At 42.6% G+C, this 25,233-nt stretch overlaps 1 protein-coding gene across 1 annotated transcript in view; it reads left to right on the forward strand.

Moving 5' to 3' along the window:
* The window catches only part of LOC129695572 (A disintegrin and metalloproteinase with thrombospondin motifs 3-like), a 251,354-nt gene that overhangs the window by 185,577 nt on the left and 40,544 nt on the right, over positions 1 to 25,233 (forward strand). Inside the window, exons 10-14 of the mRNA XM_055632651.1 lie at positions 3,596 to 3,728; positions 11,195 to 11,308; positions 15,572 to 15,717; positions 21,768 to 21,943; positions 22,034 to 22,167. Coding sequence (XP_055488626.1) covers positions 3,596 to 3,728; positions 11,195 to 11,308; positions 15,572 to 15,717; positions 21,768 to 21,943; positions 22,034 to 22,167 — 703 coding nt within the window. The remainder of the gene's footprint in view (positions 1 to 3,595; positions 3,729 to 11,194; positions 11,309 to 15,571; positions 15,718 to 21,767; positions 21,944 to 22,033; positions 22,168 to 25,233) is intronic.

Below are 25,233 nucleotides of genomic sequence, written 5' to 3' on the forward strand. Positions count from 1 at the left end.
TGCATCTTTGATAGGAAATATAGGTAAAAACTGAAAGCAGAGAAAGAAAGATTTTGAAAGTGTTAGGATGTGTAATTCTCTTCAAAGTGTCATTGAGTAAAAGCAATGATTCCAGCCTGAATCCTCATATCAACGTCATAAGCTAACATCTATGTTGGAGGAGTTATTAGAAGTTGTTGACATGGTCAAGCTGACCAAGTATGGAATTTTAAAGAGCAAGTTGTGTCAAACTAGCCTGGTTGAATTTGTGACTATGTTACAAACATGCTGGATCATACTGCCTGTGTGTGTGAAGGGAACTAGTCGCGGCCTCATTATGGTCCGCAAGAATTTTTCAACATGTTGAAAAATTAGCGGCAACTAGAATGAAGCCGGCATGGAGAATGGCGAGAATTCTCGAGCCATAGGTGGGTCGCCAGGAGGTCCTAGTAGGTTGCCAGGAAGTCGAAGGTTCTCTTAGGTTCTCGTAGGCTGTAGCTGGTGCTGACAGGTGATTGGCTCATTGGCTCATTGGGGGAGAAAAACGTAAGCAGTAGTTTTCAGAACCAAGGATAACCGACCGGTAATGTTAAATGTCCGCCGAACTTCACAGCCGTGTATCTCTGGCTTCTTAAATGTTGCCTGGCTTCTTAACAGTTGTCTCCACTCCTTCTCCCACCCCCCCCCCCCCCTCCCTCTTTTAAAGGACTAACTGTACACTGTGCTAACCATCTTAATTACAGCGCCAACGTTCCTGTTATTCACGGTGTGTGTCTGTATCACCTTGGTTTTACATCGTGTGAATTTCAGACAGCGCTCCCCCCGCTTGCCCTTGCCCCCGCCTGAAAAATTACCTAAGTGGGACAGGCCCATAAGACACAGTCCATAAAGGTTCATCGTTGCTGATTTCAGTGTTATTTTAGTTTTGGAGAAACAGCATAGAAACAGGCCCTGCAGCCCACCAAGTCCACGGTGACCAGCGATCACCTGTACACTAGTTCTATCCTATACACTAGGAACAATTTTTTTACAGGCGCCAATTTACATACAAATCTGTACTTTTTTGTAATGGGGGTGGAAATGGCAGCAACTAGAGAAAACTCGTGCAGTCACAGGGAGAATATACAAACTCCGTACAGACAGCACACATAGCTGGAATCAAACACGTGACTTTGCCGCTGTAAGACACTAACTCTGCCGCTGCGCCACTCTACTGTTGTGTAGTGTTCGAGAGCCTGATGATTACTGGGAAGAAGCTATTTTTGAACCTGGTGGACACATTTAATATGGATCTAGACGAGCATGTGAATTGTCAAGGTATAAACCACTATGGACCAAGTTATGGTAAATGTGATAAATGTTGATGCTGTATAACTCTATGATGAGTCATTCTAAGATATTTGTACTTGATTATTGCAAATATGAAAGTCATGCATCGAGAAATGTATTGAATATGAAATAGGTTAGTATAATGGGTGTAAACCAATTCACAAGCTGTCATTTGGAGCTGCATTATGTATTGGTATATTTTGTACAATACATGTCATCTGATACATAAAGTGTGGTAGATATAGCTTCCTTGGATCTCTAGATTTTTTCAACTTTCCACTATAGGATTCAGATTCTGAATAGTCTACTGTCATATACACCAGGGTGCGATGAAATTTCTTGTTCACATGATCACAGAATGAACACAGTAATGATAAAACATACAATGAATACAGTGAGTGCACAACAGCAAAATAGTGCACGATTATGGTGGTGGGAAGGAAGTTGTTCTTAAGTCTGATTTCAATCTATTTAGCCCCAGATTTTTGTTCCAGAATGTAAGAGAGAGAAAAGAGAATGACCAGGGTGGCGTGCATCCTTGTAGATACTTACAGCTTTCCTGATGCAATGTGCCATGACGATGGACAGGTTGAAAGTAAGTGATGAGCCTGTGATGGACTGGGCTGCATTCACCATTCTCTGTAAGATCAGCTGGTCAAGCGCAGTGCAGTTGCCTAACCAGGCCGAGATGTATCGTGTCAGAATACTTTTCTACAGCAAATCTGTAGATGTTTGCGAGAATCCTTGTGGACATGCTGCATCTTCTCAGATGCCTAACAAATAGACTTGTGCGCTTTCTTGATCACCGCACCAGTGTGAACGGACCAGTTTAGGTTGATGGTGTCATGGATGTGTCAGATCGTGACCGTTGACCGTGTCTACAGCAACACTTTTGATGAGGATAGGTGTGGGAAGGAACTGCAGATGTTGATTTATACTGAAGATAGACACAAAATGTTGGAGTAACTCAGCAGGTCAGGCAGCATTTCTGGAGATGTTTCGGGTCGAGACCCTTCGGGTTGTGTTCACTCCTTCACTTCCGTAGTTCAACAATTGATTATTTCATCTTGCTGATGTTAAGGGCTAAATTATTGTCCTGATACCATGACATCTCAATCGTGTTCCTGTACTTCGTCTCATTGTTATTGTGTGTCCAACCGACAGCGGTGGCAGCATCAGTGATCTTAAAAATCAAGTTGGCGTTGTACTTAACCACACAGTTATGGGCATACAGGGAGTAAAGCAAGAGGCTGAGCACACAACCACAAGAGGTGAGAATCATGAAGGAGGAAATATCATGACCAATTCTAGCTGACTGAGGTTAGCAGGTCAGAAGTCTAAAAGCCAGTTGCAGATGGAGTCCCCAAAACCAAAGTTCAGTAGTTTATGGGTGAGCTTATTTGGTGTTATGGTGTTAAATTCTAAGCTACAGTCAATGAATAGCACCCTGATATTGGTGTTCTTATTGGCCGGATGTAGTTCAAGTGAGATTGTCTCCTCCATAGACCTATTTTTCCTGTACGTGAATTGGAGGGGGCGTAGATTGTCTGGAAGGCTGGCACAGATGTGGCCATTGCCAGTCTTTGAAAGCATTTCATTTTGGTTGATGTTTGGTGATAGATGATATAGATAGATTATAGATTACTTTCCCGAGGCATAGGGTACCTGGTGATTCCAGCTGGACATAACACTCATGGGAGTGCATGGCATAATGGGAGCGGCTGCCTCACCAGATAGCAATGAGATATGAAAAGATGGAACATGAAAACATCACATTTTATAAATATCCTCAGGAAAATCTATTGGAGTAAGTCAACAATAGACATTAGGTGCAGGAGTAGGCCATTCGGCCCTTTGAGCCAGCACCGGCATTCACTGTGATCATGGCTGATCATCCACAATCAGTACCCCGTTCCTACCTTCTCTCCATATCCCCTGACTCTGCTATCTTTAAAAGCTCTATCTAACTCTCCCTTGAAAGCATCCAGAGAATTGGCCTCAATCTTCTGTGTGAAAAAGTCTCCTCATCTCCGTTCTAAATGGCTTACCCCTTATTCTTAAACTGTGGCCCCTGGTTCTGGTCTCCCCCAACATCGGGAACATGTTTTCTGCCTCTAGCGTGTCCAATCCCTTAATGTTTTAATAAGAGCTCCTCTCATCCTAAATCCTAAATTCCAGAGTATCCAAGCCCAGTCGTTCCATTTTATCAACATATGAAGATAAACAGTTGGGGGTCACGTTTCTAATGAGGGAATCACACGTTCATTCTTTTATTTGCCTCCCACAGCTCTTATGACTGCCTCCTGGATGATCCATTTGAACACGATTGGCCAAAGATTCCAGAATTACCGGGGATAAACTACTCAATGGATGAACAATGCCGCTTCGATTTTGGTGTGGGCTACAAGATGTGCACAGCTGTATGTTTTATTTAATGATTGCAATAGATGGAGGTTAAAGATTAAAAATTGAAATGTATGATGAAGGGTGGTTAGTGCTAAAAATGATTGGTCAGAGGGTCATCCTAAAAAGAGATGGAAAATTTGGGGGTCAACTGCATCATGTGGTGCCAGTTGAAATTTCAAGTTTGATTCATTGCTCCTGGTTGAGATGCCTTGGTTTTAATGTTGAGGAGGACACATTTTATCTGCTGCCATTGACCGTATTCATATTATCTCATCTCCCAGCCTTTTAAGTTTGTTTGCTTTATTTTAGAAATGTATTAACAGAAAACGGCAGAACACACAAACTTGGCCAACCACTTGAATGTATTTCTTGCAGTTTGAATCTGGTACTTCAAAAAAAAAAGAGATAATTTCAAAAGGCTAATTTTTAGTATATCGAATGAAACTAACTGAGACATTACATTCAGGTTTGTTTATGCAGCTGGATGTTAATGTTGGTGAATTGAGGGCTAGCAACCTGATTCTATGTCTGATTCTTGCCTGCATGTTGAGCTCTGTGTTACAGTTTAAAGAATTGAATTTATTGCTTATTGGATAACCTATAAAAAAGCTTTTTATATTTATGTGATTTGCAGTCATATTTGTATTATTGAATGTAAGCATTGGTTATAAATTAGGTAATATAGCATCTAATTTATGCATAGTCACTTTCACAAACAGCCAAATCAGAACAATTGAATGGCATCATTTTTATTAGCACTAAAAATGCCTATTTATTTTCTATTTACTGTACAAATGATGTACAATTTACAAAACTGAAAAGGGTATGAGACATGGGGAAAGTGAGATTTGAGAAGAAAATTAGTTATGACCATATTGTCCTCTTCACAGTACGTGGGGTCATACCTCGTCAAGTCAAGTATATTCTCATATGCCCAAGTATGATGAGGTGCAGATACAATGAAATTCTTGTTTGCAGCACCAGCATCACAGACTCAGATGAACAAACAAAAGCAAATGGTACATAAATTGTGCATAAAATTTCAAAGAGAAAGATACAAAACCCAATTAGGTAAAATAAATAAGTCCCTGGTAGTGCAAGTGATGGACCAGAGTACTCCATTGTTGATGTAGGATTGGGGTTGTGTAGGTCAATTCAAGAAACTGATAGTTGTAGAAGAGCAGTTGTTCTTGAACCTAGTGATGTGAGACTACAGGCTTCTGTAGTTCCTACCTGATGGTAGCAGTGAGATGAGGACTTGACCTGGATATTGGGATCAATGATATATGTTACCTTCTTGAGTCAGTGCCTCATGTAGATGCTTTGGATGGAGGTGAGGGCTGTGCCAATGATGGCCCAGGCTGGGTTCTCCATCTCCACAGCCTTTTGCATTCCTTGTGGATTGGAATCACCATACCAGGCCATGATGCAACCAGTCAGGATACTCTCTATTGTACATCTGTAGAAGTATCCAATGGCAAGTCTAATCTCTTTAAACTCTAGGTAAATAGAGGCAATATCACATCCTCTTTATGATTACCTGCATATGGTCGACCCAGGAAAGGTCATCTAGATGCTAATGCCCTGGAACATGAAGCTGCTAACTCTTTCCATCGATGACCCAGCAACAACAGGCAGGTGATCTCCTGACTTTCCCTTTCTGCAGTCAATGATTAGTTCCTCGGTCTTGTTGACTGAGCGAGAGGCTGTTGCTGCAGTGCCACTCAACCAGCTGTTCTATCTCTATCTCTCTCTGTATGCTGACTCATCACTACCCATAATTCAGCTAACCACAGTTGGTTAATTTAGCCATGGGCTCTATGATACCTCTTCAAAAATAGCTATAATGCTCACCTCCAACACAGTGGATACAAGGGCAATCATGATTCTATGGATTGAAAACCTCCCTCCTTCACTCCACTGAACCAATTGAGGTGTCCATCAATATTGTGTGCTAGAGACATTTCTCTAGCCCATTGCTATCTTATTCCTGTAAAGATTGGTGAAACCATTGTACATTTTTTACCCTCTGAAAGAAAATGGGAACAATAGTTTAAATTTCTTAACCTCAGTGTTAAGTTTAGAAAATTTTAAATCACTTGATACAAAGATAACTTAATCTTCCTAAGCTTGTGGTGAGCTTTAGTGAATTGGTGCAGGAGTGGAGAGGATGGAGAGTTTGAGTAGAACAGAAAAATAATTCTGATAGTTCTTGTTCTGGAGATGCTCACTGCCTGCAGTCATTGAGACGTTTGGTAGAAGCTACGGTAGAATGGACACTCATTTTCAAACATAGACCTGGAAGTTTAGGATTACACCTGCAGATAAAAGGGAGGGGGTCGGTAAAGCATTCACAAAACCTATGTTAGGGATTTCCAGTCTGGACAATTATTTATCAGACATGGATATGGTGAATCAAAGATTCTATTATGGATTGGGACAAATAATATGGGAGGATAAGTAAAGAGGAAGTGTACAATTGATGCCCCATCGATCATAGTCAAATGTTCATTTCAAACTTGGGTTTCACACATGATTATTATTAAATAATTTAATGTTTTTCCTCTCAAATTTCATCTCCTTATTTTTAAAGACGTCATGTTTAGTATCATACTTTCAAGTGGAATTTCAAACCATATATTACTTATTGCAGGATGCCTTGAAAATGACATTCAGTATTAAATGTGTTGTTTGTGAATGCTTAACTGGCACAAAATAGTATATCAAGAAAATAAAGTCCATGTTATGGCATTGGCCTTTAATCCATTGGTGAGATTTCACTGATTCTACCCTAGAAGATGGACACAGACGTTGTAGGCTTGTATTCATTAGAATTTAGAAGGATGAGGGGGATCTTATAGACACATATAAAATTATAAAAGGACTGGACAAGCCAGATGCAGGAAAAAGGTTCCCAATGTTGGGCGAGTCCAGAACCAGGGGCCACAGTCTTAGAATAAACGGGAGGTCATTTAAGACTGAGGTGAGAAAAAGGTTTTCACCCAGAGAGTTGTGAATTTGTGGAATTCCCTGCCACAGAGGGCAGTGGAGGCCAAGTCACTAGATGGATTTAAGAGAGAGTTAGATAGAGCTCTAGGGGCTAGTGGAGTCAAGGGATATAGGGAGAAGGCAGGCATGTATTATTGATAGGGGACGATCAGCCATGATCACAATGAATGGTGGTGCTGGCTTGAAGGGCCGAATGGCCTCCTGCACCTATTTTCTATGTCTTAACTTTGAATGTGTATAATGCCCCGTTGCTGAGGTGTATTGAGTAATTATGTGCTACAAAGTTCCCATAACTGAGTGTTGCAATTAGCAGTAACATCATATTGTAATTGTCATAGATTTTTTTTTTGGCAAGAGAAACTTGAGGCAGATCCAATTTTTGCAAAGATATGAATCATAGAATTCTAAATGCATACAGCAAAGAAACAATCCCTTTTGGCTGACCTTGTCCAGGCTGACTATTAAGGCTGACATTAGCATCCCAAACACCTTTTTAATTTGATGTAATTGTCTCTCCCTCTACTAGCCCTTCTGTCTGTACATTCCAGTTATCCCACTCTCTTGGTGAAAAAAATACTCCTCAGATCTTTAATTTCTTTCCCTTTCATCTTAAATCTTTGTATTCTACTTCTAGACTTTCCGGCACTCAAATAAGATTCTAACTAATGATCCTATCTATAACACTGATAATTTAAAAAAAAATTCTATAAGATCACCCCCTCAGTTTCCTTCCTTCCAGTGAGAATAACCCCAGCCTATCCAATATCTCCTTATAACATCAGATCTTCATTCAAGGCAACATCTTGGTGAATCTTTCTGGACCCTCTCTAGCATCACCACATCTTTCCTGCAGTGTAATCAACTGCAACATGACATACTAATTCTTATACTCAATGTCTCAATACAAAGACAATCATACCAAATGTCTTCCTCACTCTCAGTCCACCTATTTTGACATCTTCAGGGAACTAAGGACTTGCACTCCAAGACAACTCACGAGAAATCTCTGCTATTTACTTTCTATATCTCACCAGCATTTGGATGTTCCAAACTACATTAACTCACATTGTCAATATAAATTCTACCTGCCACTGCTAGCTCCACCTTTCCGGCTGATCTATATACCACTATAAACTTTGGCAATCTTCTTCATCATCTACGACGCCATTAATTTGTACAGTATATTGTCTGCAAACATATGAGTCATATGCTCTACAATATGACAATGAAGGTTGTAACTATAGAGCAGTTTGTTTCGAGAAACAATCCTTCCAAAATTGCATTCAAAAGTCCATTCGAATTGCATTTGTTCAAGGTCTGGCATCAATCAAGGAAAGGCATAGGCTGTTTTGTGTCGGGAGGAACTTCAGATGCTGGTTTCCTCTGAAGATAGACACAAAATGCTGGAGTAACTCAGCGGGACATGCAGCATTTCTGGAGAGAAGGAATGGGTGACGTTTCTGGTCGAGTCCCTCCTTCAGACTGAAAAAACGTTTTGACCCTTCTCTCCAGAGATGCTGCCGGCTTGGATGAGTTACTCCAGCTTTTTGTGTCTAGTAAGATTGTTTTATTCCCTTAATTTATCTTTCATCAAAACATTGGTAAACTTCTAACAATAAGATTAGGTAAATTGAACATTAACGTTATCTTTCCCCCCTGACAGCAAGGTCCGTAGACCAGAGGGATAGCAGTGTGTGTCTCTCTACTCACCCAGTATGTCTGCCAGAGCAATGATATAGTGAGAGAGAGCACGGGTTAAAGCTAACTTGGATGACTTGCAGCCTGGTTGCACTTTGAGGCAGTGGGCAGAAACTGATTCTACAGCTGATGATGAAGTGGGAGATACACTATATTGACCCTCGAGAGGGAACGAGCTCTGTGATTATCATTGACGCACAGATGGGAGAGATATCCTCTCTCTACAGGGGACCTGAAGGCATTTCACAAACAAACACCAAGGTTAATGCAGATACAAGGAACTGTTCTATCTTCTAGAACGGTCCCAACCCAAAATGTTATCCGTCTATCTATGTTCTCCGAGATGCTGCTGCCTGACCTGCTGAGTTACTCCAACACTTTGTGTCTTTTTAAGTAAAGCAGCATTTACAGTTCCTAAGCCACAAGGTGCTGGTGTAACTCAGCGGGTCCGGGCAGCAGTATCTCTGGAGAACGTGGGAAGGTGACATTTTGGGTCAAACAGTCCTGAGTAGGCCCTTCTGAAGAAGGGTCTTGACCCGAAACGTCACCTACCCATGCTCTCCAGAGATGCTGCCTTGACCCGCTGAGTTACTCCAGCATTTTGATGAGTTATGAGACATGTTATCAGTAAAGGTTTCTTGTCATTCAAGGCTCACCCACTTTGTAATGCAATCTTTGGTAGAATATAGAACATTGTCTATAAATATTTTTCATAGAAGCCGTGCAATAGTTCCATGCTGAAATAAAATTGAAAGCCAAGCTCACCAATTCCCTCTCAATAAACGTTATTCCCTTTATCCAGTATCCGTACACTCTGGATGGCTCAATTGTAATCATATATAGTATTTCCGTTGACTGGATAGCACACAACAAAAAGCTTTTCACTGTACAATAACTAAACTAAAACAAACAAAAGATAGACGCAAAGTGCTGGAGTAATTCAGCAGGTCAGGCAGCATCTCTGGAAAAAAGCAATAGGTGTTGTTTAGGGTCGAGACTCCTTAATCAGACCCAAAACCACCACCTGTTCCTTTTGCCCAGAGATGCTGCCTGACCTGCTGAATTACTCCAGCATTTTGTGTGTATCTTCAGTGTAAACAGGTATCTGCAGTTCATTTTGACACTCCTTAAACTAAACAAAGTTGCTCACATTTCTTTCTATGAACCTGAATTTTTGAAAAGAGTATCTGAAGCGTTTAGCTCGGGGCAGAAGGTTGCATCTGCAAAGAAACTTGCCATCATACATCATAGACTGGTAGCTGAATACTCCCTCCCCCACTCCCCCTCCTTTTTAGTCAGTATTTCCTGACTGCTGACCGTTGCAAATTCTAGCCAGTTCACAGGCAAGGAAACAAAGCAAAACAGAGACACAAGAGAGTGTGAACACTGTCACAGACTCTGCCCATTACAAAAGCAAAGTAAGTTTTTCTCTTGAGGTTTAGTTTAGTTTAGTATAGAGATACAGGGCGGAAGCAGATCTTTTGGCCCAGCAAGTCCGTGCCGTCCAGCGATTCCCGCACATTAACACTACCCTACACACGCTAGAGGCAATTTACATTTACACCAAGCCAATTAACCGACAAACCTGTACGTCTTTGGAGCGTGGGAGGAAATTGGATCTCTCGGGGAAAATGTACAAACCACAGTCAAGGGGAGAACGTACAAACCCCGCACAGACAGCACCGGTAGTCAAGATTGAACCCGGGTCTCTTGCGCTGCAACTCCACCACTGGCCACAGTGCCAGTATTTTGGATTTCACATCATCAGCTGCCTGAGATCAGCACTGTGATCAATATTTTGTTTATTTTATTGTCACGTAAACCGAGGTACAGTGAGAATTTTTGTTTGTTCCGTGCTTTACCAGTCAGCAGAAAGACTATACATGATTAGAATCAGGCCGTCCACAGTGCACGGACACAAGATGTAAAGTTTAGTTTAGTTTATTGTCACGGAATCAAGGGATATGTGGAGAAGACAGGCACAGGTTACTGATTGTGGATGATCAGCCGTGATCACAATGAATGGCGGTGCTGGCTCGAATTGCCAAATGGCCTCCTCCTGCACCTATTTTCTATGTTTGTATGTAAATTAACCCTCTTTCCATTAAGGTCTGACTAATCTTCAACATTTCACTTCTGGCACTCAGGCCAAACCCACGAGTTACTCACGAGTCACTACGGTAAACTCACGGGCTACTACGGTATTACAACGAGTTTAAAAGTTTCAAATTTTTCCTTCAAGAATAAATTTGACTCGTAGAAATCTTTCAACGTGATGAAAAATTTTCAAGAGTTAACAAGTTTCCCGAGTAACTGCCGTTAGCGTTACGAGTCACTAAGTTACGTTCATGAGTTTCGACGGTCCTTCTACGTTAATTCTACGTGATTACCACGAGTTTGATTTGTTTTTAACTCGGGATCACTGGGAGTCTCAATTGCACTGTATGTACATATATATATATTTATTGCTCATTATTCTATGTTCGCCCTTCTAACTGCATTTCGGTGTCTCTGTACTGTACACTGCACAATGACAATAAAGACTGGGGTTTTAGGCAGGAGGATTTAATTTGCCCTGTTGCTTGAATCCTGTTATTCATAAGTGTAGGACTATAAATTTACAACATGGCCCAATGCACTTGTCATTTTACTTTTAACATGTGTAAGCTATTTAGATATATATTTAGATTTGGAACCTTGAGCCTTAACAGCATTTAGTTAATTGTTGAAAATTGGTTTAAGACAAATGGAATTTCATTTACTTGTGTTCCAGTTTCGCACCTTTGATCCATGCAAGCAGCTATGGTGCAGCCACCCAGACAACCCATTCTTCTGCAAGACAAAGAAAGGTCCTCCCTTGGATGGAACAGAGTGTGCTCCTGGAAAGGTGAGGTAGCGATCGGACGTAGTTATCTGTTTTGGACAAAATGATATTTGTTATCAACGGTTACTGAAACATTGCAGACCTAATTCTTGATCGCTTTGACAACAAAGTCAACAAAGTCAGGAACGTGCAGTATATCTTCCATTATCCCAGTCAACCGTATAAGGGAACATGTCACTGAGATGAAATAACACTGCAGCATATCAAATGTCCTTTCTTGGCTTCTCCATGACGTTTTTCAATAACCTACAGTCCGAAAAGTCCAATTAGTCTTTGAAGATCAAATAAGGTTAGGAATTTTTTTGTTCCTACAACAGTGAAGTCAATGAAGTGAATATTACCATGTGCATCCAAACAGCTTACTGCATCTACCGTATTTATCACAAAATGACAGAATTTGAAAGAATCACATTATTCCTAAACCATCCTCATGTAAGTGGGGCCTCACCCTCGGATGTTTGTGCTCTGTCCCTGGGCTCAGCAGAGTACAGAAATGAGCTGACACATGAAGAAGGCTTCACTCAGGGCTGCCAACTCTCATGCTTTGAGTGTGAGAGTCACGCATTTCAACCATTTCTCACGCCGATGACAGAATTCTCACGCTGTCTTAAGTCCCTGCACAGCAAAGATTCTATAGGGGAGCTACACAATCTTTGCTGCACAGTTTGTCTCTTTGCGCCACATGACAGCGATCTGTGCAGTCTGGGGAAGTGCGTCGGTTGACGGCTGTGAGTGACGTCGCGTCTCTTCTCTCTTGGTCGGATGTGCAGCCGCCGGGTGTCAGCGCCTCTGTGTGCCGGCTGCGACGCTGCGCTTCCGGTCGCCACTGCAGCCTCGCTCCCTCCCTCCCTCCTGCCCTTCAACTCACACGGCAGCGCCAGCGCCGCCAATCCACGTGACACCGTGCCCGTCAGACGGTGGGCGGCCGGGGAGAGAGAGGTAGGGGAGAAAGAGAGAGAGAGAGGGAAAGAAAAAGGGAGGGATGGAAGCAAATAGAGACAGGGGGAAGGAATGTAGAAAGGAGATGAAGGAAGGGAAGGAGAAAAGGAGAAAGAGAGGGAGGGCGAGGGAAAGAGGGAGGGGGAGGAAAGGGGAGAGGAGAGAGGGAGGGATGAGGGCAGGAAAGAGAGGGGGAGGAGGGAGGGAAGGAGAGGATGGATGGAGGGGGAAGAACAGGTGTGTATGTGTGTGTGTCTGTCTCCCTGTATGTGTCTCGTTGTGTGTGTGTGTGTGTGCCTCCCTGTATGTGTGTGTGTCTCCCTGTGTGTGTGTATGTGTGTGTCTCCCTGTGTGTGTGTCTCCCTGTGTGTGTGTGTGTCTCTCTGTGTGTGTGTGTGTCTCCCTGTGTGTGTGTGTGTGTCTCCCTGTGTGTGTGTGTGTCTCCCTGTGTGTGTGTGTGTCTCCCTGTGTGTGTGTGTGTCTCCCTGTGTGTATGTCTCCCCGTATGTGTGTCTCCCTGTGTGTGTGTGTTTCTTTCTTTGTGTGTGTGTCTCCCTGTGTGTCTGTTGTCACATCCTGGCCTTAGACAGGACTGCCAACTCTCCCGCTTTGAGCCTGAGAGTCATGCATTTCAGCCAATTCTCACACTGATGACAGAATTCTCACGCAGAATTCATGGGGGGGGGGGACCACAATGAGGCCAAACATCTAGGACAGGGTTCGGTTACCTATGGCACATGGGCCGAATCCGGCCCGTAACCTGAAGAACCGCTGGATTTTTTTCAATTTGTTTTCTTGGGTTCGGGGCAGGCGAGCCGGCCTTGAGAACTGCAGCCAGTCCCTGGGAGCGAGCTGATCTGGGAACGGCAGCCAGTCCCTGGGCACGCAGACTGCCAACTTGATCATTGTGGACAAATTAGGCCAGCCATGTACACGTTGTATAAATCTGACTCTATGCAGATCTGAATGGGCTTAGAATTACCATTTAAGCAAAAATTGTCTCCACTTTCCCCATTTTGATTCTTTAGATTAATATCCATTTGCTCTGTTAACAGCGTTAAAGTACTTATGAGGTAGAGTCAGGAAAGAGAACATGTTATTTTAATTATGCAGATGGTGTGATAGGTGAGACACGACGGCGGTGGTCCCAGCACCAATCCCCCTTCCCCGTCCCCCCTGAGGCACGTCACGCACCTCCCACCCTCACCTCCGGCGACTCTATGTCCGTCGGCCGCTCTGTCCACACCCCATGGAGTTTTAATCCCGGCCTGAAGCCAGGAGCGGACCGGGTGAGTTTGGGCGTCGGTGCCACCTCCGGAACTGTGGGGATGAATCTCGGGCTAAGGCTCCGCTCCAATGCCTGACCCCAGGGTCACTGATCCTCACCTCCCCCGGACCCACGGGTCACTGACCCTCACCTGCCCTGGACCCCAGCTGGATAAGGAGCACCTGGGCCGGCCCGCATTCCTGGGAAGGGGGAGGGAAACGCCAAGACTCCACTCACTCCGGATGTTGTCGCCATTTCACTGACACTGACACTGACACTGACACACTCTCACACTCAACACTGGCAAACACAAGGTTTAAAGGGATATGGGCCCAATGCAGATAAATGGGACTAGTTTAAATGGGGCATCTTGATCTGCATGAACAAGTTGGGATGAAGGGCCTGCATGAACAAGTTGGGATGAAGGGCCTGTTTCCATGCTGTAAGACTATGACACATTGTAGAAAGGGTGCAATTGCTCTGGAGAGGATCCAGGGGCAATTTATGAAGATGTTGGCCGGGCTGGATTTTTTTTTTCATTTTGAAGAAAGATTCGATAACTGGTATTGCATTCTCTGCAGCAGCGGAGATGAAGAAAAAACTTAAATGAGGTGAATAATATTATTAGAATAGGACCTGTTTTGCTTAACAAATAGTGTAGGAAGGAATTGCAGATGCTGGTTTAAACTGAAGATAGACACTAAAAACTAGAAAAACTCAGCAGGACAGGCAGCATCTCTGGAGAGAAAGAATGGGTGATGTTTCGGGTCGAGACCTTCAGCCTGAAGAGGTTGAAAACCAGCCATAAAACACAATGACTGGACATGTGTGTTATCCAACTAAGGGCAGAAATCAGAATCATGTGTGCATCTTTATTCACATGATACCATAATAAATATATTACAGAAAAAATAATTTAATGGGGTGGCACGGTGGCGAAGTGGTAGAGTTGCTGCCTTATTACCACATGGGTTTTCTGTGGATATTCTGGTTTCTCCCATATCCGAAAGAAGTACAGGTTTGTAGGTTAATTGGCTTCTGTAAATTGTCCCTGGCGTAATGGATGGAATTGGTGTATGATAGATTGCTGGTCGGTGTGGACTTGGTGGGCTGAAGGGCTTGTTTCCATATATATTTTTTACATATATATCTTAATTTCATTGAACCATATGGGGGAGTCCATAAAACACAGGAGTATAAAGTGATGCAACAGTTAATGGTGCAGCTTCACAGGTTTAGCTTTGACCCTAACTGGTGATTATTTTAGAACCAAGTTCCCCGCATTTACACAGTCTTCCAATGGGTTTCCCCTGGTGTTCTGGTTTCCTGAAGATCTTAGATCCCCCCCTTCCTCTAACATACACTGACCAGTCATGTTAGCGTAGCAGTAGTTGCTGCCTTACAGCAAATGCAGATCCAGAGTCCCGGGTTCGATCCCGACCATGGGTGCCGTCTGTACGGAGTTTGTACCTTCTCCACGTGACCCGCGTGGGTTTTCTCCGAGATCTTCGGTTTCCTCCCACACTCCAGAGACGTACGGGTTTGTAGGTTAATTGGCTTGGTAAATGTAAAAATTGTCCCTAGTAGATGTAGGAAAGTATTCTTCTTATCGAGTCCACACACAAGATTAGACATTGTTTAGCCAGAGCTGAACACACTTCTCGGCATCTCCATACAATGGTGTCTGTCTTGTCGCTTCTTGGGCGCGGTGGTGGAAAGATTGATGGTAACAGAGCCGCGACGTGAACGCTCCTTCCTTGAACCCAGGAAAGTGTTAATATGTGGGGATCGCTGGTTGTCACGGACCCGGTGGGCCGAAGGGCCTATTTCCGTGCTGTATCTCTATACTAAACTAAACTAAACATTCACAAAGGTGGGCTAAACACTTTTAAAATTCACCCAAGTGGGTTGTGAATCATAATTTAAGAAGAAATGTAGTAAATCATTTTAAAATGCAATCATGTGTGGCCACTAGAAAAAATGTTGTTATTATTTTCTGCCTATATACATAATTAGGCTTCTTAATACGCAATACTGATATTTTTGATTTGAACTAACAGTGGTGCTACCAAGGTCACTGTTTATGGAAGACTTTACAGCAGTTAAAGCAGGACGGCAACTGGGGATCATGGAGCAAACTCGGATCCTGTTCTCGAACCTGTGGATCGGGCGTCCGATTTAAAACTCGCCACTGCAATAATCCAGCGTAAGTGTTGCCAAGAATGATTGCTGTTTAGATATGCCATTTATTGTCACTATACATGTACAATGAAATTAAAAGCTGCTCGTCCTCAGTGCATACATATAATTTAGTACAAAAAACAAGAAACAGTTTTGATGAAGACTGAGTGTAGTGACAGTACTTTCACAGCAATTGGATTATTTCCATTGGCAATCAAACCTTGTGCAAGTTACTGATTTGATTTCTTTGCAAATAATATGCAGGAATTGATCCTCATGGCATTTTTCTGAAAGAATTACATTTTGTTTTCTGTTGGGAGAAGTTGCTGTAGTTTGTGTCATTAGCTCTTTGACACATTCTAAATAGATTCTGTCTCCTAAAAATTGGAATTCGTCGTTTTTAGTGGGTTAATTAAATGTTTGGGCCCATTGCAAAATTGGGGTCACCCAAAGAAAATCATGACATTTGAATGCCCTGCTCACTCCAAGATATCACGACCATGTTGTCTGCCATTATATTTAGATGCAGCAAAAAGCTAGTTGCTCGCTCGCAGATGGCAGCTGTATGCTGAGCTGCTGTAGAATTTCTGCTTACATATGAATGATTGTTGTCAAAGTGCACTCTCCATAATAGCAACAAAGATAGTGATCGGGCAACTGTCTCTGGAGCACCAGGGCCACAGAGTGCAATATTGTGCACTTGTTATGCATAGGGTGTCATTTCTTTCTCATTGGTGCCAGTATGAAAAAGTGCAGCTTGCAGAAATTAATGTGAGGGACATTAAAGAAAACAGAAGGTTAGAAAAGAAGATAAGAAACATATGTACACCATTTCCCCCCATACATTCTGATCCCACCTTTCAAAGTTCATGGCCGAATTTTTGCCTAAATACCACTTACCTCATTGTTATTAACATTCGAAAACTTCACAAAACAAAACTGTTGCTATTTTTGGAAGTAAAAGGGGCTGGGGAATATTGATGACACAACATATTGACAGTGGAGGTGCAGCCTCAGTTGTTCTCCAACCCAGGTTCAATCCTGACATCTGGTGCTGACAGAGTGGGGTTTGCATCTTCTCCTTGTAACTATGTGCATTTTCCTTGGATGCTCTGATTTCCACCCACATCCCAAATATGTGTGGGTTGATGGGTGAATTGTAGCAATGTTACAAAATTTTGAGATTTTAAAAATCAAGTCTGCAATTTATCCCATCAGATAAAGCATCAAAAGAAGTTTAATTTGACACCTAATTCACTTTCATATCTTCAGTATTAAACATTTTATAGCCATTTTCATACTCTGAAATTAGCATCTTGTTCCCTATTGCTTTTCTATTGACTTAACTCAAAAGCTGTGATCGAGGACAGTCAAAAGCCCATAAATTTCTTCAAAATTAATAGAACTGAATGAATTTTTCAGTTATTATAGATTGAAGCATTCTGAAACAAATATGAAACAATCTTACTTGGATGACCTGAAATTAAAGCATATAATTAATTAGTCACCTAATTAGCTAATTACAAAATTCAATTACTAGATTTATCCATTTCTTAAGAAAAGGTTAACATTTTTAAATAGCCTAAGTGTCCAAATAACATTCACACAAGAATTCACAATATAACATGATTTTTAAATCTCATTTTCATGAATTTATAGGCCAAATGGAAGGAATTTCATGTTTAATTCCCATAAATTAATGGGCATTTTAATCATTTTACGAGTGGGTTTTTGTGGAACGAGTTCGATTGGAACGTTGCGTTTGCAGTGAATTTGAACCCCATATCGGCAGGAAAAAACACTGCCGGTTTGTATAGGGGCCAAAATCACATTTTCGCCAATGAAATTTGGATTAAAGTCATCCTAAGAAGCTAGTTTATATGTAAAATAAACAATTTATCTTATGTTTTGTCCCCTACGTGAGATCCGTCCCATTGTAGGCATTGATGGCGTTAGAAGTAGCTTTTTATTTTAATCCAGTGATTAAATTGTCCCGCGATTTTAAAAAAAAAATTCTGAGACCAGAAGTTGGAACGATTTTTCTGCAGTAGCTGAACAGCCTGAGAAAGTTAGACAGGCAGGAGAAAACGGCATTTTTATCCCCCCCCCCCCCCCCCAAAGGCGCCAAAGTCGCACACGCGGCCAGTGGCAGAACTGTAGCGCCGCAGAAGGTGAGTATTGTAACATCGCTATTAATTGGTCACTATAAATTGACCCCAGTAGGAAGTGAAGGGGATCCTGGGGCAATGTTATGGGGATACTGGAAAAATAAATTGTGATAAAAAAATTACAGCAGGATCTTGATCAGCTGGGCAAATGAGCTGAGGAATGGTTACGGGAGTTTATTACAGATAAGTACAAGGTGTTGCATGTTAGGAAGTCAAACCAGGACAAGACATTCACAATGAATAGCAGGACCCTGGGGAATATTGTAGAGCAGAAGGATCTCAAGGTTTAGGTACATACTGTGGTTCCTTGAAAGTTGTGTCTCTGGTAGATAGGGTGGTGCAGAAGGCTTTTGGTACATTGGCTTTCATCAGTCAATGTTTTGAGTATAGAAGTTGGGATGTTATGTTACAGTTATACAAGATGTTAGTGAGGCTGCATTTGGTATATTGTGTTCAGTTTTGGTAACTCTGCTGGAGGAAGGATGGTGTTAAGCTAGTGTAGAGATGATTTACGAGGATGTTGCCAGGAGAAGTTAGGCAGGTTCGGACTTTATTCCTTAGAGTGCTGGGAGCCGAAGGGTGATCATATAGAAGTATATAAAATCCTGAGGAGGATAGATAAGGTGAATGCATCAGGGCAGTCTTTTACCCAGAGTAGGGGAAGCAAGAACCAGACAACATAAATAGTAAGATTAAACGAGAACTTACCAGTTCGAAGTTTGATCGTTATTTTATGAGGAGTACGTTGAGGGAATACGTGAAGAACCCCGCCAGGATGCATGCGTGTCATTCTTCAAAGCAGCGGTGTGAAATCACAGATAACTGTAATGACTTAAACATAGTAAGATTAGAGAAGAAATACCAGTTGAGTATATGATCATGGGTGGGAGCGGAGGGCACGTATTCCGTCAACGTACTCCTCATAAAATAACGATCAAACTTCGAACTGGTAAGTTCTCGTTTAATCTTACTATTTTACTTCGGAGTCACGTGAGTGACTACGTGAAGATTTCAAAGCTCTGTGATTTCATGCAGTTGAAACGAGTCCATGCACCACATCTGCCTTAATGACTGTAGGAGGAATTGTGTCAACATATTTTAGACATGAATCCGACATTGAAATCCATGAATTGATTAACACAAATTATTGCCCCTATTTATGGGGTAATTAAATTACAGAACTTAAATTGTTTCTGCAAATGTTCCAGGTTTAATGACTGGTTTATGATAAAATAGTTGGAATGTTTCCAAAGGTAACAAAGGTTTCCATTTTAAAATGAATATATTTTACAAATGTATTCAATTTGGTCAGATCTATGATGATGCGACAACCACCATCTTTTTTGTTTTTGGTAAAGATATTGGACACGAATTCTAGCGGTTCGTGTTGGGATTTTTCAATTACCCCTTTTGCGTAAGGCCGCTCCACTTCAGCATGCGCTTCTGATTTTTCTTTACCGGAAAGTACGAACATGCGGTTCGGTATATGTTGAACTGGAGGGCTGTACTTGTGTATAATTCTATTGTATATCCCTGGATACTGCTTAAAATATAAGTATCGGTAGTTAACATACTCCATGCATCCAGAAAGGAGAGTAATCTCCACCCAACCTCCATGCTCCCTGCAATTTGTAGGGAACCAGACCCACCTACCTCCATAGTTACCAGTGGCAGGTTTACTTATTTTTGTAAATCCTTCGTTGATGTTGAGGCGTCGGTGTCTGGGTTTGTGGTTTGGTTGATGTTGGAGGTTTGTGTATCTTCCAAGAAAGCCGGTCTGGGCCATGGCCTAAGAAAGACTCATGTTTGGTGTACCGGACCTTCGAGCTTTCACCAGTCGGTCTTGTTCTACTGGTGGGTGCGTAAGGATGCTGTCTATGGCCGTGTGATGCAAAGCAGTGCCAGTGCATCCTGTTGGTCCTGCGACATGTCCTTCTCATCCACTGTGCGGGGTGAAAGCTGTTATCCCCGCTGTTTGGGAGTTTCCATATACAATTATTTATTACAGGAACATTCAGGGATATACAGTTACCCGGTGTCAGGTGTCCTCCAGTTTTTGGCCAGTCTGGTCTGGCTGTATGAAGTTGGACACTATGTCCAGTAGATTTTCACATTCCTGCACCCCCTGCACACTTGATTTCTGCTCTGCAAACCCCTCTTCAGGATCAGCCCAGAACTGACCCCCAGTACTCCCCTCTGACGAGGGAGAAGCACTGTGCAGCCCTACAAGAGGTGCTGCTGTGGGTTTTACATAGAGCGCACAACCCTCATATAAACCTGCCATGCAGGTGTTGCACACCCAGGAGGAGGAGTGGCAGGAGGTGTTGCCACAGGAGGTTAGGTTAGGTAAGGGGGAGGTACAGCGAGACCTGGGTGTCCTTGTACACCGGTCACTGAAAGTTGGCGTGCAGATACAGCAGGCAGTGAAGAAAGCTAATGGAATGTTGGCCTTCATAACAAGAGGATTTCAGTATAGGAGTATAAAGAGGTTCTTCTGCAGTTGTATAGGGCTCTGGTAAGACCACATTGAGGAAGGACATACTGGTGATTGAGGCAGTGTAGCGTAGGTTCACGAGATTGATCCCTGGGATGGCAGGACTGTCATATGAGGAAAGATTGAAAAGGCTAGGCTTGTATTCACTGGGGTTTAGAAGGATGGGGGGATCTTATAGAAACATATAAAATTATAAAAGGACTGGACAGGCTAGATGCAGAAAAAATGTTCCCAATGTTGGGCTAGTCCAGAACCAGGGGCCACAGTCTTAGAATAAAGGGGCATTTAGGACTGAGGTGAGAAAAAACTTTTTCACCTAGAGAGTTGTGAATTTGTGGAATTCCCTGCCACAGAGGGCAGTGGAGGCCAAATCACTGGATGGATTTAAGAGAGAGTTAGATAGAGCTCTAGGGGCTGGTGGAATCAAGGGATATGGGGAGAAAGCAGGCACGGGTTATTGATTTGGGACGATCAGCCATGATCACAATGAATTGTGGTGCTGGCTCGAAGGGCTGAATGGCCTCCTCCTGCACCTATTTTCTATGTTTCTTTGTGATAGTGCAGGAGGAGGTAGCCCTGCATGAGAGACCCCCGGAGGAGGAGACCAGGGTGGTAGTATATGTCCCCACCACCACCCCATCCTTCACTGTCTCATTTGAAGGCAGCAGAGCAGCCCTTTCTCCTGTGTCTGACACAGCATCAGAGGCCGATGCCCCATTGTTGGTGAGGGAGGGCTGGAGGAAGGTTATGCCCTACACCTTCACCAGGCAACAGGAGGGGGACCTTGAGGAATGGTTCCAGCAGAATGCCATCCTGTATGAAATGGAAAATGAGGGGTACAGAGACAGGGACAAGAATGTCACTCTCTTCCAGTCATCTGGTGTACTGGGACAGTCCATCACGTCATCTCCATTCACCCATTGAGACCTCTTCTTGTGCTTCCTCTTCACCCTTGCTCTACCCCTTCTGCCTTTCTTAAAAGGCTGCTGAAGCAAAACGGCTACTGCAAACAGCTGTAGTTGTATTTTTACTAACATCCTCCAAACTAGTTCCTTCCTTGCTTGGATTGTTCACAATGATTTGCCAGAGACCAACGTACATGGTCAAAGCCAGTATTCAACATAGTCGAAGGTGGTCTTCTTCATAGTCGAGGGAGGTCTTCAACATAGTCGGAGGAGGTCTTCAACATTGTCTTGGAAGGTCGTAGGAGGTTGTACACAGTCGAGGAAGGTCGTAGGAGGTTGTAGGTCACCATGACCTTGATTTTTTTTTAAAAGACGCTTAAGGTCGCCAGAGGTCGCGGTGGAGGTCTTCTAAGTGGGACAGGCCCTTTAGGATTCACATATGGTAGAATTTGTATAATATGTCTATCATTCCCTGTGTATAGTAATGCTATTGCATTGTTGCAAACAGGCCTGCCAATGGTGGTCAGGATTGTCCTGGTGTAAACTATGAATATCAGCTGTGTAACAAAGAAGATTGCCCACGGCATTATGAGGACTTCCGAGCCCAACAGTGTCAACAACGGAATTCGTACTATGAATATCAGAATATGAAACACCACTGGCTTCCATACGAACATCCTGACTGTAAGTTAAGTCACAATCTTTGTATTTACCAACATGTTTCAAAAATATTTGATACATTTAAAGCAGTCTAATCATACTGATTCTTATTAGCAATAAAGAGATGCCATCTGTATTGTCAATCCAAGGAAATGGGAGGAGTCGTCTACATGAAACAATTGGTTCATGATGGTACTCGCTGTTCCTATAAAGATCCCTATAGCATCTGTGTAAGAGGGGACTGTGTGGTGAGTACAATTAATAACGTAGCTCTAGCATTTTCATGGAAAGTCGTTACCATTTTACCTATGCCAATACCTCAGATATTGAAGTAATTCTGTGATCTGATTTAAAAAATGCAAGTTGCCAAGTTGATATTTTAGTCCATTTTCTGTTGCAAGACTCCTGGGCTCAGAACTTGTGTGCTGTGTTTGTGAATTTGTTGAACCATGTTGCAAATGCAGAAATAAATCCCCTTCATTCATTCACAAGCGTCCTTCAAGACCATGGGAAACATTAGAATTATTCTATCCAGACTTAGCAGCATGGTTATTGGATGGCTAAAAAATGGGTGGGGAAGCATACTCCCATATCCCCCCCCCCCCAAACACACACACACACACACACACACACACACACACACACACACACACACACACACACACACACACACACACACACACACACACACACACACACACACACACACACACACACACACACACACACACACACACACACACACACAACCATATACAATAGTCATATAAAGAAATTAACCCAGTGCTTCACCACTACTGTAGCTCTTGATTAGCAGCATCCAAATATATTCTATTCCTAGAGTCAATAGGTTTCCATATTATAACCACCTCCACCTTGTAATCATGTCTCTTGGCTCTCACTGCCACCCTGACTCAATTGACAGCCCGTTGTCCAATATCTTGAACTACAGTACATGAGCACAGATTTCCTTCATCTAAATATTGGGAAGTCGGAAGCTCTTCTCTGATCTTGGTCTGTCACAAATTCCACTCTCATCACCAACAACATCCCTCTCCAATGCAGCTTATGTAGCATGGAGATGGGCCCTCTAGCCCATCATGTCCATGTTGCCCATTAAAAGCCCATCCATACTAATCACCTTTATCAGAATTTTGAACATTGCATTTGATGTCTTGGCAATTCAAGTGCTTGTGTAGATTCCTTCCAAAATGTTGTGAGAGTATGTATCCATCACCCACTCAGATAACAAACATCCTTCCTATAGTGTAGTGACCAGAACACACAGCTGTGGGTTAACCAAAGTTTTATAAAGTTGTACCATAACCTCTCTGCTCTTACATTGTATGCTCCAGCTAATAAATGCCAGTTTCCTTTATGCCTTCTTTACCATATCTATCTATACTGCCACCTTCAGGAATCCTTGAACTTTTACAATGAGGTCCCTCTGTACCTCAAAACTCTTTAGTATTGCATGCCATACCCTTGTTATTCCTCTCAAATTGTTTCATCTAACACTTAACAGGATTAATTATTGTCATTGCTTTGCCTATTTTACGAACTGATTAATTTCTTCCTATAACTCTCTCAACCATACCACACAACCAATTTTCATATTATTTGCAAACTTACTAACCATATCTCTAACATTCATATTTGAATCTTTGAACGATAGGAAATTACATGAAAGACCCCAGCACCAGTCCAGCACTACACCACTGGCTACAGCTTTCCAATCACAAATCCCTTCAACCCTTTACTCTCTGCTTTCTATCACTGCCAGCTTTGGATCCGACATTCCAAACTCCCTTGGATCCCTTGGGCTCTAATCTTTTGAATCAATCTCAACTTTTGCAGAGGAGTTGCATCAACAATGCAGCCTTCATCTAAGGTCACTAAAACACCAAATACCTCTTCCTCTTTAATACTAACATGTTGAAGAATTTCTCCAATGCATGGTTCCTTGAAGGTCTAGTCGGTGGTCAAAAATGCTTTTGGCACTTTGGCCTTCATCAGTCAGAGTATTGTGTATAGAAGTTGGGAGGCCATGTTGCAGTTGTATAAGATGTTGGTGATACCGCATTTAGAAAATACAGTTCTGGGCACCATGTTATAGGAAAGATATTGTCAAGCTTGAAAGGGTTCAGAAAAGATTTACAAAGATGTTGCCAGGACTAGCGGGTGTGATCTAGGGAGAGTTTGAGTAGGCTGGGTCTCTATTCCATGGAGCACAAGAGGATGAGGGGAGATCTTATAGAGGTGTACAAAATCATGAGAGGAATAGATCGAGTAGATGCACAGAGTCTTTTGCGCAGAGTAGGGGAATCGAGGACCAAAGGACATAGGTTCAAGGTAAAGGGGAAACGATTTAATAGGAATCGGAGGGGTAACTTTTTCACACAAAGGTGTATGGAACAAGCTGCCAGAGGAGGTAGTTGAGGCTGGGACTATTCCATCGTTTAAGAACTAGTTAAACCGGTACATGGATAGGACAGGTTTGGAGGGATATGGACCAAACTCAGGCAAGTGGGACTAGTGTAGCTGGGACATTGTTGGCCAGTGTGGGCGAATTGGGCCGAAGAGCCTGTTTCCACACTGCATCACTCTATGACTCTATGACTCTATAACCCTCTCTCTAAATTCTCCATTTATTGTGTCCTTCTCGATGATGAATTAAGCCGAGAAGTTTTTATTTATGTCTCACCTATCTCCTCCGGCTTCTCACAAAGATTGTTCCTTTGGTCACTAATTAACCCTACTTTTGCTCCTAATATACTTATCAAAAGCATCAGAATTTTCCTCATTGGTGTCCACCAATTACATTTCATGCCCCTTTATGCCCTCCTGATCTATTTTTTAAGTACATCCATACACTAGGTAAGGTGCTACTCGGGAGGATTTAAACTAGATTGCCAGGGGCGTAGGATCCACTGCAGTAGTGCGGCTGGTGGGAGGCTTGAAGTCAGTACAATGTCGATGACAACAACTTCAGTAGACAGGATGGCCAGGAGCATGGCAGTGAGTGAGGAAAGACGGGTGAATTAAATAACATTTATTTGAATGCCAGAGGCCTGACGGGTAAGGAGGATTACTTAGGGTGTGAACATGTACTTGTGACAGGGACATTATGGAAACCTGGCTAAGGGAGGAACAGGACTGGCAGTTTAATGTTCCAGGCTACAGGTGAGATAGAGACGTGGGTAAGAGAGGAGGGCATGTAGCTGTGTTGATTAAAGAGAATACAGCAATAGTCCGAGAGGACATTACTAAAGGATCATCCAGTGAGGCTACATGGGTGGAGCTGAACAATAAAA

This window comes from Leucoraja erinacea, chromosome 3 (genome assembly GCF_028641065.1).
Source record: "Leucoraja erinacea ecotype New England chromosome 3, Leri_hhj_1, whole genome shotgun sequence".
NCBI lineage: Eukaryota > Metazoa > Chordata > Chondrichthyes > Rajiformes > Rajidae > Leucoraja > Leucoraja erinaceus.